This window comes from Eufriesea mexicana, unplaced genomic scaffold (assembly GCF_001483705.2).
Source record: "Eufriesea mexicana isolate 0111107269 unplaced genomic scaffold, ASM148370v2 scaffold3780, whole genome shotgun sequence".
NCBI classification, from domain to species: Eukaryota; Metazoa; Arthropoda; class Insecta; order Hymenoptera; family Apidae; genus Eufriesea; species Eufriesea mexicana.
In genome coordinates this window covers 290128-304582 of record NW_016911795.1, presented here as the reverse complement: position 1 = coordinate 304582, position 14455 = coordinate 290128, and the positions used below count along the sequence as shown (strand labels likewise).

At 36.5% G+C, this 14455-nt stretch overlaps 3 protein-coding genes across 4 annotated transcripts; 2 read left to right on the top strand and 1 right to left on the bottom strand.

The window, feature by feature from the left end:
• Positions 1-944: 944 nt before the first annotated feature.
• On the top strand, positions 945-3609 carry Sps1 (inactive selenide, water dikinase). The gene is made up of 6 exons (XM_017905284.1): positions 945-1230; positions 1886-1990; positions 2171-2432; positions 2503-2693; positions 2755-2999; positions 3234-3609. Exons 1-6 carry the CDS (start codon positions 945-947, stop codon positions 3384-3386), a joined length of 1242 nt encoding a protein of 413 aa, XP_017760773.1. The 3' UTR covers positions 3387-3609.
• A 1125-nt stretch (positions 3610-4734) lies between these two features.
• Ak3 (Adenylate kinase 3) lies at positions 4735-6597 on the top strand. 2 transcript variants are annotated; one of them, XM_017905335.1, is made up of 5 exons: positions 4735-4830; positions 4914-5075; positions 5683-5802; positions 5917-6089; positions 6275-6595. In XM_017905335.1, the coding sequence occupies exons 2-5, from the start codon at positions 4991-4993 to the stop codon at positions 6488-6490; spliced, it is 594 nt and encodes a 197-aa protein (XP_017760824.1). In that variant the 5' UTR covers positions 4735-4830; positions 4914-4990; the 3' UTR covers positions 6491-6595. The 2 variants fall into 2 exon arrangements, with proteins under 2 accessions (XP_017760824.1, XP_017760823.1); XM_017905334.1 differs by having other exon boundaries at positions 4735-5075; positions 6275-6597.
• A 1312-nt stretch (positions 6598-7909) lies between these two features.
• On the bottom strand, positions 7910-10400 carry Atg4b (Autophagy-related 4b). Its single transcript, XM_017905310.1, has 6 exons — positions 10325-10400; positions 9875-10054; positions 9448-9795; positions 8994-9275; positions 8492-8892; positions 7910-8414 (listed from the first exon to the last, which is right to left on the bottom strand). The coding sequence occupies exons 1-6, from the start codon at positions 10386-10388 to the stop codon at positions 8229-8231; spliced, it is 1461 nt and encodes a 486-aa protein (XP_017760799.1). The 5' UTR covers positions 10389-10400; the 3' UTR covers positions 7910-8228.
• Between the last annotated feature and the right edge of the window lie 4055 nt (positions 10401-14455).

Here is a 14455-nt window from a genome sequence, read left to right as displayed (position 1 = left end):
TAAGAGCCCGCCATTACTACAACTGGGTATGAAAGAATTTTAAATCAGATTGTACCTTCATTGGCGTACGTCTAAATTTTTGTCATTATACATTTTTACTTCAAAAGTCATGTCAACGAAGATATTCAATCCATGAATTAAACATCGCTTATGAAAGAGGAAAAAAATACATTCACATTAAGAAAAAAGAATACCTAATTATCAATCAACAAATAAATGAAACATTTTGTGGTTACATCTACTGATGTAGCAATTAAATTTCAATTTTTTAATGGAAAACATTTGCCGATCACTTTTTAAATCTCAAACTAAACAAATACAATGAATAAATCTTCTTCTAATTACTCTATATTATAAGTCAAAAATTTTGAAAAAAATTTGCTACTCGAGCTTGAACTTATCAAGAGCAAAGCATATACACGTCACAAAGGCACTTGCCGCGATAGTTCTTAACACGATGAAATCCGATGTCACGAGTATGCAACACGGGCGAAACGTCATCATATAGACGTACCTGGAGACCAAGTGAGAAACGCGCAGGCGTCAATTCGAAAAGACCAATCAAAATACAACAGTGCCATGGAAGAGACACTGGGGGGACTCTTGGTGGCCTTGCGCATTCTTCCGATTCCGTGAAAGCTGGAGGCGCGTCCATTTTGTTAGCACGTACGATCCCGGTTAGTCGACGCCGGTGCAAAGTATAATTCTCGTTTGCGGCGAGTTCTTGTTACGAGTAGTAAGGGTTACAAAGCCAGTGGCTGTCTGTCGGCGGCGGTCGTGAATTTGTGTCTGCGTATCGTGAGCATAGAGAGCGCAGCCGGCAAGCGTGAGAACCTACTTGTAGATATCGCGCAAGAATCAGAGAAGCCGTCGGAAGAGAATCGTTGTGCAGGGCCGCGAAACATATCGCGTACCCGGTTCGTCGGTAGTTTAGTTTTAGCAAGATGGCGGAACTACAGGGAACCCCGGTTGCTCAGGACGCCCTGTCCGTAGCCCAGTTAGAGCTCGGTGGAAATCCGAACGCCTTGGCTTTGCGTAGGCCATTTGACCCCGTGGCACATGATCTCGACGCGACCTTCCGTCTTACGCGGTTCGCCGATTTAAAAGGATGAGGGTGTAAAGTCCCTCAGGAGGTTCTCGGGAAACTCCTTGAGGGACTACAGGCCGACGATGGTAGCGCACAAGATCATGAGCATGCCCATTTTATGCACATGGCCATTCCACGCATTGGTAAGTACATTGCTTTTGTTGCGCGCGTACACAGGAGTCGGTGTCGACATATTTGATTTTAAACCGGGTCTTAATTTTATCGTTGTTAGATATTTATGATTTTTATTTGTTACATTAACATAAATAATCGAACATTTTTATTATTAAATTGTTTTTTCAACTTCATAGTAATATTTTTTCATTGAAAGAAAAAAAGAAAAAAAGACGAACTAAATTACTAGTTACGGAAATTTTTCCCGGTTAAAATTTTTCATACTTGATAATATTTGATAATAACACTTAAATATATGTACTATGTATTTAGTATACTTATTGCAAAAAATTGCCACCTATTTTAAGAATTTCGATTATAAACAAACAATTTCACTGAAAATACCCAGGGTGCAAATATCGCAATAGGCAGCCCTATCACACCAGCAGCCATGTTATCGCCTCCCGCCCGATTTCTCCCACGCCACCGGAAATACAAGTGTTCTCAACCTCTTGTATTACTATAATACATATAAAACATATAATATTGGAATCACCAATGCATATAGATTTTTTACTAATACTTTAAAATATATGTATAAATAAACAATATCTTGAAACTTCAAACTATTATTATTCTTTTTCTTTATTTAATTCTAAACAAATTTATATTTTTTTGTTCCAGGCATTGGTATGGATTCCTCCGTGACTCCACTGAGGCATGGAGGGCTTAGTTTGGTACAAACTACAGATTTCTTCTATCCATTAGTTGATGATCCTTATATGATGGGTAAGATATATATACCATTATATTTCAATAATGTTATATAGTTTCTATAATTACATTTTCATATTTCATATTCATATGAGTTACCATTTTAAATAATAAAACTTATATTTGCTTTAGTAAGGATAATAAAATTTGTTTTGTGACATTCTATTTGACACTGTTATTGGAGTACTTTTCCAGGTAAAATTGCATGTGCAAATGTTATCAGCGATCTGTATGCCATGGGTGTTACTGAGTGTGACAACATGCTGATGCTGCTGGGAGTCAGTACAAAAATGACTGAGAAAGAACGAGATGTTGTTGTTCCTTTGATCATGAGAGGATTCAAAGATTCTGCGTTGGAAGCTGGCACAACAGTAACAGGAGGTCAGACAGTTGTTAATCCTTGGTGTACGATAGGTGGTGTTGCTTCTACTGTTTGTCAACCAAATGAATATATTGTGTATGTACTTTACAATGGATGATATACAATTACACAATTTCTGTTTAAACAATAACTGTTTATATTTCAGACCAGATAATGCAGTTGTGGGTGATGTTCTTGTTTTGACAAAACCTCTTGGAACTCAAGTTGCTGTGAATGCCCACCAGTGGTTAGATCAACCAGATCGTTGGAACAGAATCAAACTTGTGGTCAGTGAAGATGATGTAAGAAAAGCTTATCAGAGAGCAATGGACAGTATGGCTAGGCTTAACAGAATAGGTATATGTCAAATTGTGTTCAATAAAGGTAAAGAAATAATGACTGATTTTTTATTTTACAGCGGCTAGATTAATGCATAAATATAATGCGCACGGAGCAACAGACGTCACGGGCTTTGGCCTTTTAGGACACGCACAAAATCTAGCCAAGCATCAAAAGAACGAAGTTTCCTTTGTTATTCACAATTTACCTGTTATCGCAAAAATGGCAGCTGTAGCAAAAGCATGCGGTAACATGTTTCAACTCCTTCAGGGTCACTCGGCAGAAACTAGCGGCGGGTTACTCATTTGCCTACCTAGGGAACAGGTTTGTAATATCTTTCTTTTAAATTTTGTATTCAAATCCTACTTAATACAGTAGAGTATATTACTTACCATTAAGTACTCTAAAGAATGGTAGGAAGAATAATAGAGATTTCCATGCCGATATACTATTGTGTAGTATTTTGGTGCTGTCAACTCTCTTACACTTACTTACTTTACTGGTACATAATAATGAAACGTCTATTATTGATAAAATCAATTTGAAAATAATTTTTAGGCTGCTGCATACTGTAAAGATATTGAAAAGCAAGAAGGGTATCAAGCATGGATTATTGGTATTGTAGAAAAGGGAAATCGCACAGCAAGAATAATCGATAAACCACGAGTAATCGAAGTGCCAGCTAAAGAAAAAGATGGAGAGCTGTGGTAAAGGATCATGAATGTTGGCGAAATTCTTTTTTTTTTATTTACCTTCATGTATTTAGGAAAAATCACATGCAACACAGGAAACACGCATTTAAATAGATTCACTATCGTACCAGATTCAAAGCACTTACATGTGCACCATTATTATGAAGTTCTAACAAATTTTCAATCTTCTTACTCGATAAACATTTGAACGAATATTCGTAATAATTTGTTATATTTTTTGTCCCGTGAATTTAAAAAATGAGGTATAACAAGAACGATTTATATTTATCTATTATTTTTATCAAGGTTCAGTCCCAAGTGTTAGCTTAGGAAAGTAACATTTCCCTTTCTTCTTATTCTCTAACAACCTTTATCAGAATCTGGGAATATTTTGCATCAAAATGTTTGTAAAATATTCATAATAATCTTTCTGATAATTATAAACGCTTATTCAGAACAATTTGTTAAAAAAAAAGTACGTGGAAGCAATGAAATAAAAAAAATAAGTTTAGTTATAGTTTTGGTTTTTTTCTTTTTTTTTTTTTTTTTTTTTTTTTTTCCGTTTAAGATTTAAGACTCAATACGTACTAAGTATAGCCCTAGGTAGCACTAGGCTTCAGCTTCAATTGCATTTGATCAAACTTGCAATATATTGAGTGTCATTTGGGTGCTTAGTGTTAATGAAGAATGTTAAGATACACAAATGATTGCTCGTGATTACACAGATTTATAAATATATTTTAAGGGGATATACAATATCATCAAAAGGAAAAAATGGTTTTAATGATATATTGTACATTACTTCGATTCACGGATTTAATAGAGAAAAAAAAGTACATTTAAATCATAGTTATATAGATGCAAATTTGTAAACAGAGACATTACTACCCCGTAGTATACAGTGACAGGCTTTCAATGCCAACAAGATTTTCACAATTTGTAATTTCGATCTATTGTTACATAGAATGCGTAAGATGTCCAAATGAAAAGAAGGCCTTCTCTAGTTTTCTCGTTACATACGCTTTTGAAAATAATTATAAAAGAAATAAGAAATAGAAGAGATCGAGCACAGGCCCTAATGTTGTATTACTTTTTCATATGAATAAAGTGCTACTTTGTCAATAAAAATAACATGTTATTATTATCATCAAACCAATCTTAAAAAATTTTGGTATGAAATGATGTCTAAAACAAAAAAATCAGTAACCGCAACAACATTATGAAGTGTGAGGAAAAAAATATTCTAAATGCATATATATATATATGCATTCATTGCACGGCAGCCAACAATCAAAACAAAAAAACTAGATTCTTCCATTCATTGGTTAATCGGTTATCTAACAATTCAGCAACTGGCCGCCATCGTGGTTCACAGGTCATTCTTATAGATAGAGTAACACGTTATGTTTGAAAGTATTGTAGTTGCTACTTCATTCTCGCGGAAACCATCATTGACTGGACAAGTATAGAACAAATAGAGGGTTGACACAAAGATTTAATATATATTTTCATTTTGGTGTTTACTAAAGTGACGATTTAATGGTAGCACTATCCACGTGGTGTGCCAAGGCTGCGGCCTTCAGAGCCGTAATACTAGGTGCCCCTGCTTCCGGTAAGGGTACTATGTCAGCTCGAATTGTCAAACATTTTAAGGTGACTCATATATCAAGTGGCGACAAGTTACGACTAAATATGAACAGTAACACCGGTATGTCTAAAAACACAAATCATTACTGTTAAGTTATATCAATGAGAAATCAGTTCCTGATATCAGTTACTTATATTTCTTAAGATTAAAATCTTTGCACATTATCTGTTTACTAAAGTAGTTTGTCAGGAATGTATGTGCTTTGAACATGAAAATTAGCGTTGAAATGCTATATTTCCTGACACATAATTCAAAACACGCACATTTCTCGATATATCCTAACCATGTTAAAATTATTCCCGTTTAATAATCTTACATATGAGTAATATTTATATTACCATATCCATTGAGAATTAAATGTGCTTGATAGTAATTGAATGAAAACTATACTATATTACTGTTTTAATTTTGTCAAGTGACTAATCTAATTTTTAAATATAGATTTTTATTCTCAAGCTACTATAGATTCGTGTTATTAAAATTTAATGTAACATAATGTATATCTCTATTTCTATTGAACTATTTTATTTATACAACCAGGAAAACAAATACGACCTCTCGTCAATATAATTATCGTTCGTTCCAAAGTCCATTTTATTGGGAGTTAATGGAAAAATAATAACGACGATAGACATAATCGGAATATATAATCGTTTTAATATTACAGAATTGGGCAAAGCAGTTTCCAAATACGTGCTCTCCGGTAACTTCGTTCCTGATGATGTAATGATCTCAATGATAACCAAAGAAATCGAATCAGTCGGCGATCAAAATTGGTTACTAGATGGTGAGTAATCCGATGAAAATTGAAATTTTATGAACGCTATTTTCTTTATCGTGAACCTTTAACGACCACATGCGAGTGACTAAATTCGAATAAATAGTTGGGGCACTGATACAGGTTTTCCAAGAACATTAACGCAAGCGGAGAAGTTGCACGACATACATCCGGTAAATTTGGTGCTATATATCGACGTACCCACTGAGGTGATATTGAATCGCGTGAAAAACAGGTGGGTCCATTTGCCCAGTGGGAGAGTTTACAACGTCGGGTTCAACAGTCCGAAAGTGCCGGTAAGTTGGAACGGAAACTTCGACTAGTATCCAAACGTGTCATTGGCAACGTAACTGGCAAAACTTCATAAGTAGATTTTCCTTCCGCTTTAGTAATTGATACATTTTTTTTTTTATCGCTTTTTATATCTTTAAGATTTTTAATTGTTCTTAATTAACATGATTAATTTTCATCTTGATTTTAGGGTAAGGATGACGTAACCGGCGAACCGTTAAGTAAAAGGGATGACGATAAAATAGAAATTGTACAAGAAAGACTAGAGAAGTACGCAACTGCGACTACACCAATTTTATCGTTTTATAGTAACCTAGGTGTACTGAATAGTTTTCAAGGCAATACTACTGACGAGCTATGGCCACATGTTCAAAAGACTATTACAAAATTTTTATCACGGTTGTAAATTACATATTTATATTTTCTGACTGACAGAATGAATTAGTCTAAATATTAGTTAGTAATGATCATATGCTTCCATTTACAAAATGTAGGTATACCGTAACGAGATAATATTACCTTACATGTGCACAAATATTCATGAACTGAATTAATGTACATAAATTGCGGAAAAAGAACTATAAGTCTATTTTTCTGTAATTTATATATATATGTACATATTTGAAAGTTGTTCTATTTATACGTATATATAATGGAAATCTAATTTGCATGAATACAGTACAAACTTTGTCAATTTTTATCTACAATTTTTACTTATTTTATGTATATTTGATTTAATTTTTCTTACCGAAAGACGCTATTTGCATTATCGTATTCGATTTAGTAAAATTATAACTTTTTTTATTAAAATGTCAAAAAATAGGAATTGTGTAATTGTAAATATAATTTACGACCAAGTTTTAGTTATCATGTTTAATAAATACTAATTGTGAAACGTTGTTGTATATTGTTATACAAAGGGATCAAAGATGTTTAAAAACCGATTTTAAATTGGTGAAAGATATTTGTTGAAGTTTATATAGTGCAAATGTATTAACGATAATAAGTAGGAAATAAACAGTGAAACATGATGTTTAATGTTTTTTCCGTATTTATTTTTAACTGTACCGATATAAGAATTTTAACAATTTTTAATTGTATACAGACCTTAATTAATATGAGTATAATATATCTTATATATCACGCTCACATTTCTTTTCGTTTGAAAATTAAGTCATTCTTTAAATAATAACAGTGTCTTAATATTACATATGCTTGTTAATTACGTTTTTATTTCATAACATAAAACGTTATGTCAAGCGCAGTGATGCGTCTTTTTAAGAACTTAGTATAAGTTCGGTATAGTCATCGAAACCGGAAATTAGAATATTAAATAAATAAATAACTTAGAGTTGTATTACGAAAAAGAGTTTAAATTAATTGAGGCTTAAGTACTATGACAGGTAGATATGGTTGAATATATAATGCTCGCCAGTGTTTAGACGCGCATCTTTGACACAAAGACAAAAAAAAAAAATGCTTGTATTGCATTTTGTAAAGAATTTAATATTGGGGCGTTAAAAAATAAATTCTGTCAGGAACATTTCCGTAAGGAATTAAGAAATTTTTATAAAAATTACTCTTCATAGCAAAATCGTCAACTTACGATCTACGCAAGTTCTCGACGTGATTATTGATGAGAAAGAATAAATATCTTCTTAGTTATGATAATTTTATGTCATATGCTAAATTAACATCCTAACGATATTTAAAAGCAATAACTTTTGAGATCAATAAACAAGATAAAAAAAATTGTGCAACAACGCATTCAAATATAAAAGCCGCATTAAATTATGATCACAGAACAATATATTGACGATAATGCTATTCAAATCTATAAATGCATTATCGTAAATGGAAACTATTCGATACATTAATTGATGTCAGTCGTTCAACGAGTATGTTGAAATTTAAAGATCATGTTGCGGCATAAAATCTATTTAGAAATTAGAATTTAACTGTCTAATACGATGTAACGTTGTCACCTACTAAAGTTATCAATCGATTTTTTTTCATGTACATATATGGACGAATGAACGGAGAATTATAATTAATGACGAGCATTATTATCCTTCTCCAAGAACTATCCATGAATGCATTTTAGATACACGACATTTCCTTTTTTATGATTTTTGATAAATATCTCACTGTAATAGTTCAAATTCTTCGCACTCGTCAAGATCATCATCGTACGTTCCATTACCTGTAAAAGAGGTCGTAGGGGGAATTATACTTTCTGCAATTTCAATTTTTTGATAGACATCTCTCCCGCTCCCTTCGCAAAATAAGAACATCGGATAGTCAACCTTTTCATTTTCCGGCACTAGATACTGTAATATCGAAAATACATGGTTGAATTATCAAATTGTCCACAATACGATTCAATGATGAAAACGATTATACATACTGAGGGAGCAATTTCCATAAAGTTTGTAAATTGCATTTTGTTATGAAAATAAAATCCTACACAACAGCTGGGATCCATTTTCGAAATTAACATTTTTCTTGGCGAAGTACAATGAAAACTCGTCAAAGGGAAATTATCTTTTAATACATCAACGGTTTCTTGACAGTAATGTGGATCTAAATTAATTAATTTATCTTCCTGGAAACCAATAAAATAAAGTGAATGCCTCGGTCGGCCACCAATAACGCCAATACAGGTATCTAGTGTAAGTAAATGTGTTAAGCATGATGCATAAACAAGATTTAATTTGTTAACACCAAGCCTTAAAGGTACAAAGAGTATAAGAGATTTCCATTTGCCATCTGGTGTTTGGCATACTTTTTCTATGTCTTGCAGATAAACTGTAAAAAATTACCATAAATTACTGTTGAGAACATACAAAATATTTCTCATTGAGTAACTTTATTTAGTTAAAGTATAAACAGCTCAGTTATCGTATCACCTGCACAATCTTGAGCAACATAAACAGCCAAGTTACTGAATGCTGGATGTCGTTCTGCTGCATGCGTTATTGCTTGACTCAAGAGATGAGCAACAGAGCAGGGACCATACCAATCTCCAGCACGTTTTCCCCACAGGGCACCCAAAGAAACAAGTGTGTGTATAGAAAATGGAGAAGTAGTTTCAGGTAAATCTCCAAAAAATTTAATTATTAATCTATGATTATATTCATCCAATCTTTGTTGTTCTGTTTTTATTGGTTTATCTGGCAGCCATCGCCATTCTGTAAGTAAAATATGTTACTCTAGAAGAATATGTGTATGATATAGAGAATCAATGATTATTAGACTACTGTTAAGGTACTGACAATATAATAATTGTAAATACAAAATATTTTCATTTACAATCACTATATTGTATAGTTCATGATTAAGATTGATAAAGAAAATAAGTGCCTCTTCCAAGAAAATGGCAAACCAGTGCCTGTGCCAACATCATTTGACCACTACGTAGCATACATCCCCACCCACAATCAGTGGTGAATGTAGAGCCATTCAATATAGGAAATTCTCTTCTGTATGTTAGCCAAAGACGTGAGGTGAAATCCTTTTTAAATTCTTCTATGCCATCTTCAAAAGTAATAGCATCTATGGCTAAAGATATCTCACTTCCAGTGTCTAAAGTTTTCTCTGCCTCAGAAGCTTTTTCCAAAAATTCTTCTGGCTTCTTACGATAAATTTTTCCAAGTAAGTATACTGGAGATTCTTTTGAAAAATTTGGTTTTACTACCTTGATGGTCCAGCCTTTAAAGAGACCAAATTTAATCAACGATTTTTCAAATGAAACACATATTAAGCAATCATGGAATTGAGTCATACTAACCATATTTAACATTATTCCACATAGACAATAATTTTGTTTTGACTTTGCTATCAACTTCTGTACTGACATTAGAATCATCCATAGATAACCCATTGTTCGTAGTACCTAATTGTATGTTTGGGACACGGTCCGTAGCAATCATTCCAGAAAACAGTCCTATTGTACTATTACTAAAACCTCCTAAGAATAAAGCAATTTTTGATACATCAGTACCTTATGTGTTTCTAAGAATGTATTTTTCTTTAATCGATTTTACGAAAGAGTTTGTTTCGCGAACAAAAAGATAACAAATACGGTCGCCAAGTAACTGGTCAAATTCTAGTAATAAAAAAAACACGAGTGATGAAAACGAATCATCGGTATTAGCAACCATAAACGACAAAGCAAGAAAACGATTATATGCTACAAAATTTTTGTATATGATTAACTCCCACTAAATTCGGCACTTACCTAACCTCTCCCTGGAGGGCTGCACCTGTCCATTCATGCCTAATAAGTAAATTTTAGAAAGCATATATTCCAATACATTTAAAACCGCATAGAGACACAATAACATTTTCATACGCGTACAATTACGGTTGCACGGACATCGCACTTAATCATAATTTTATTGCATTCCGTACGAACAACTGGTTACTATTGTCACAGAATAATCTAACGCGATTATGCATCGGCCGATGCACACGCCGAACTCGACACAGGGCTTATTACCAGCCTACTGTCAACTTAACGCTTCATTTCCTCCTAGTAATATATCAACTCCTTAAGACACACTGTGAGAATATGTTTTCTTTAGGACGCGAGTCAATCCGAGAATAAACGAAACAAGTACCACGTCGCAAAGCAAACGATCAAAAATAGTTTAAAGACACTCGAGCCGCCAACAGGACAGAACGCGTGTTTACAAAGAGCGTTGTGAAATTTAAAGCGCCCGTTAAGAACATCACCAGCGCCGTTCGACGGCGAAATCGAGCACTATGAATATGCATGCAAGTGCATCAGTAGTATGTAGGGATTGCGCTGACTACATCTGATTTCGAAATGGTGGTATCTTATCGAAGAACACACACACACACACACACACACACACACTTGAAGAGGCTTTAATTATTTGAGCAAATAAAAGAAAAAGTGCTTGATAATCTTCTTTTTTCTATCGATACATGATCATTAGATCGTATCTCTAACCGTTCATTTTTTTCTTCCTTTTTCTTACCGATACAACTTTAATTAATTATCAAAGTGAATTCTTACGAATGGAAAAGAATTCCAACATAATTTTTTTTTAATAATACATCTTACATATATTATTGGCAATTGCAACGTTTTAGTATTTTGTGTTTAATCATTTCGTATTATGGTACTACAGACAGATATTAGCTTATTCTTAACACTGGATCGCCATTTCATTAATTAATACCTCTTCTTTCGAGAGGCTAACAAACGCCGTGCTGCTTTTAACCGGAATTAAAAAAATCTTACGGCAACGGCCGCGGTCCGTTTATTGAATAAAAAACTGAACAAGAGCCAGAGTGCTCTGTTTAACTTATTCAAATTATTAATTAAGAATTCGCCTTGTTCAAAATTTCCTTCTTGTTATCATTGTTCGAAGCTCGTGAGGCGGAAAAGAACAGAAAACGTAACGCCATTATTACTCGAATTCGGTAATTCCTCTTCTTTCGCCCTTCTTCAGACTTTTTGAATTCTAATTGATTATCGACCAGCCAAACTGGAACGAAAAAAATGCTCTACCCACGACAGTTACCAGGAGAGTAGGATTAATGGAGAAATAACGGAGCGCAACCGGGGTACATTATCCCTTTTCATCGCGGTGTAATAATGCACTTTTGTCAGGAAGAACCAACGGAGAACAGAGAAAAAACCGGGTGAAAAAGGAAAGCAAACAGAGCGACGGTGTGATGGACGGTGCGGTGGAGGGTTGGTGGACCGTGGTGGGGAAACGGATGGTTCGAAGGAAGAGGCAGGGATGAAGATGGCGAACAAGACAGAGATAGAAACAGGAGGAAACTGTCATGCGCGTCTTGTCGCGGAATAACCAATGAGATACGCGTATCCTGGCTTACCTCATTGATTACCACGTTCGCGCTCGTTCTAAATTTCACATTGTGCCCGTTGTCGCGCAGCCGTTGCAAAAATATGAATCGCTACCTCGTGTTGAGCATCGGTGCTTCGTAGGAGCAAAACTGATGGAAGGAAATGGGACGGTGTGCCTGTCAGGACAATAATCTCTCTTTCTGGCTAGTGTTGCATTAACAATAGCCGCTAGTAGTTGTATTGAAAGCTTCGGGCCAAATCCCCATATGGGTGAGGGGGGAGGGGGATACTACTGGGTAATTCGAGGAGTGGAGGTGAGATACAGGAAAGAGAAGGGATGTGTATTCCTAAAGCTAGCTCTCCGTACTTAAGCATATACACATATATACATATGTGTGTATGCCGCTAATAAAAGCCGAGGCAACGCTGGAAAATCAACAAAGGGACATACATAGCGGGGATAATTATTTGTACAATAAGTATAACTCGCTCTTGTTTAGACAACTCGCAAAGTAGGAGGGGCCGAGTTCAGAGATCGGGGGTAGTGGGTAAAGGGGGTGGCAGTCAGACGGAAATTAGGTCATGCAAGAATATCGACGAACCGACGTAATCACGGTGCACGGCTTGAATAAGGACATTAACGAGTCACGCTTCTCTCCCTTAAGATCCTTTCCACCGTGGCGACGAACGAACTCGCGACGGCGGTGAAGGGCGGCAAGGAGAGGGGGCGTCACGTTCGTCGGCGATCGATTCGCCATCTTGTGGCGTGCCGATCGAACCCGAGGATCAACGGGACCGAAGGTCGTTCGATATCGATGTCAGGAACGCGTACTAGTTCGACGTGGAAATTGCAGGATTTAACACTGTCAACGGGTGTTAACGAATACTGCCGTCGTCACAACGACAATTCTCTTTGAAAACAGGGAGACTCATTAGCTAGACTGTATTTCTATTCGAACGGCGAGAATGCAAACGTGTTTTGGGCACATCGGACGCGGTAATGCGGACTAGCTTTGCGCGATAATGGCTCGGCAGAATCGATGGATCGATCCGGGCACCAACTGCAGGAACGTCGATGCTGCGTGGCAAATCAAAAGTCTATCTCTCGATCAAAGGATACTGACCGAGCTGTTAATTAGTCGAGAGATTTGACCTGTCCGAATTGTACGGCAGAAAGCTGCTTACGTTTCAGGTTACACGCAGAAGCGATACGAAAACGCGTTGCGTCGAAATGCTAGGGCAACTATGTTGAAACGATCAATCGACAGTTCCATTATACGCGGCAGTAGACGAGTAGAATCAGCGTTCGGTGTATGGTCGCAGGGAAGCAGAGAAAGGCAACCGGAAGGAAAATAAATCGCTCGCGAAATACGCGGCCCTTGCGATTACGTGGATAGCGGGGGCGCCACTGGTACGTATATACGAATTAGTGCACGCGGAGTTAAAACAAACTCGCGAAATTCGTCGAGTCGGCCGAGCGATTGATTAATATCCTGGCACAGCTGTTCGTAGAAACGCGTTCGGTGAAAAATCGTTCTCGCGTAAAGGGGCCGTAAAAGATTGGCAAAGTTTGTGGAAACGGGGCAGGCGAAACGAAACTTTGACTGTGCGGATTCTTTCCGCAAGAATGAAAATCTAATATCGACCAAGAACTGCGAATGTAAACATTTATCCACGCGAAAGAAACGTTATCGGATCGCGCAGTGACGAATCGAAATGACGTTTCAATAGAATATTATTAACGCGTTACTTTGTTTCCAGTTTAGCCTATCTAATCTCACCGGCAATGAGGTTTTTCCCATGAAACTTCCTGCTGTCTCATCTTTCGTAAGAACATTTTCCCTCACTCCAGTCCCTTGCCGCCTTCCACGATTCTAATAATAATTTCGTTGTTAATCTTCGCGTCGTTTAAGGAGCCTGTTCGAATCCCGGGCGGACGTTGAAGTAGTCGGACCGGAATATCCGGCGAATTAGCCGAGTCGACGTGGCCGCGCCAGCCGGAGGATTTCGTTTTAATTAATGCACCGCGTCGTTGTCGTCATCGTCGTCACCGTCGTCACCGTCGTTGGACTTTTTGACGCCCCGTCGCGGACGCTGCGCCGCGTTTAAGGATATTATTTCCCTTACAGCGCAGTTTATCCCGGGACAGAGTAAATCCTGCAGGCGACGCTTCTGCCGTCGTGTGACGTGTAAAACGCTGTTTAACCTATCGCGCGAGCAAACGGCCCGGAAGGCATGACCGAGGACAGAATCGTATATAGTCGCTTTTGTGCCCATATGTCTCGAAAAAAAAAGGAAAAAAGAAAAAAAAGAAAAACAAGACACGTACAAATAACATCGAGCAACGGTCCGGGACACACTGGCGCGTCTGTTAATTGCAACTTCCATGGTCATCTTTTTGGACTTCGATCAACGAACAACCGCGCGAGCTCGATTCGCGCGGAAGAACGAGCTACAGCTGCACCCGTTTAACTGTCGCACGGTCTGTGCAACGCGACAGTTATCCGGGCAGGTGGATTTTTTGCC

What these genes read in the sequence shown, in the direction of transcription:
- Atg4b (XM_017905310.1), bottom strand. Translation starts at nt 10,388, where the DNA reads ATGCTTTCTAAAATTTACTTATTAGGCATGAATGGACAGGTGCAGCCC. An exon ending in TGTTGCTCAAGATTGTGCAG is followed by an intron (nt 8,893 to 8,993) that starts GTGATACGATAA and finishes AATTTTTTACAG; the next exon opens with TTTATCTGCAAGACATAGAA. An exon ending in TTATGGAAATTGCTCCCTCA is followed by an intron (nt 8,415 to 8,491) that starts GTATGTATAATC and finishes TCGATATTACAG; the next exon opens with TATCTAGTGCCGGAAAATGA.
- Ak3 (XM_017905334.1), top strand. Translation starts at nt 4,907, where the DNA reads ATGGTAGCACTATCCACGTGGTGTGCCAAGGCTGCGGCCTTCAGAGCC. An exon ending in TCAAAATTGGTTACTAGATG is followed by an intron (nt 5,803 to 5,916) that starts GTGAGTAATCCG and finishes GCACTGATACAG; the next exon opens with GTTTTCCAAGAACATTAACG. An exon ending in TCAACAGTCCGAAAGTGCCG is followed by an intron (nt 6,090 to 6,274) that starts GTAAGTTGGAAC and finishes TCTTGATTTTAG; the next exon opens with GGTAAGGATGACGTAACCGG.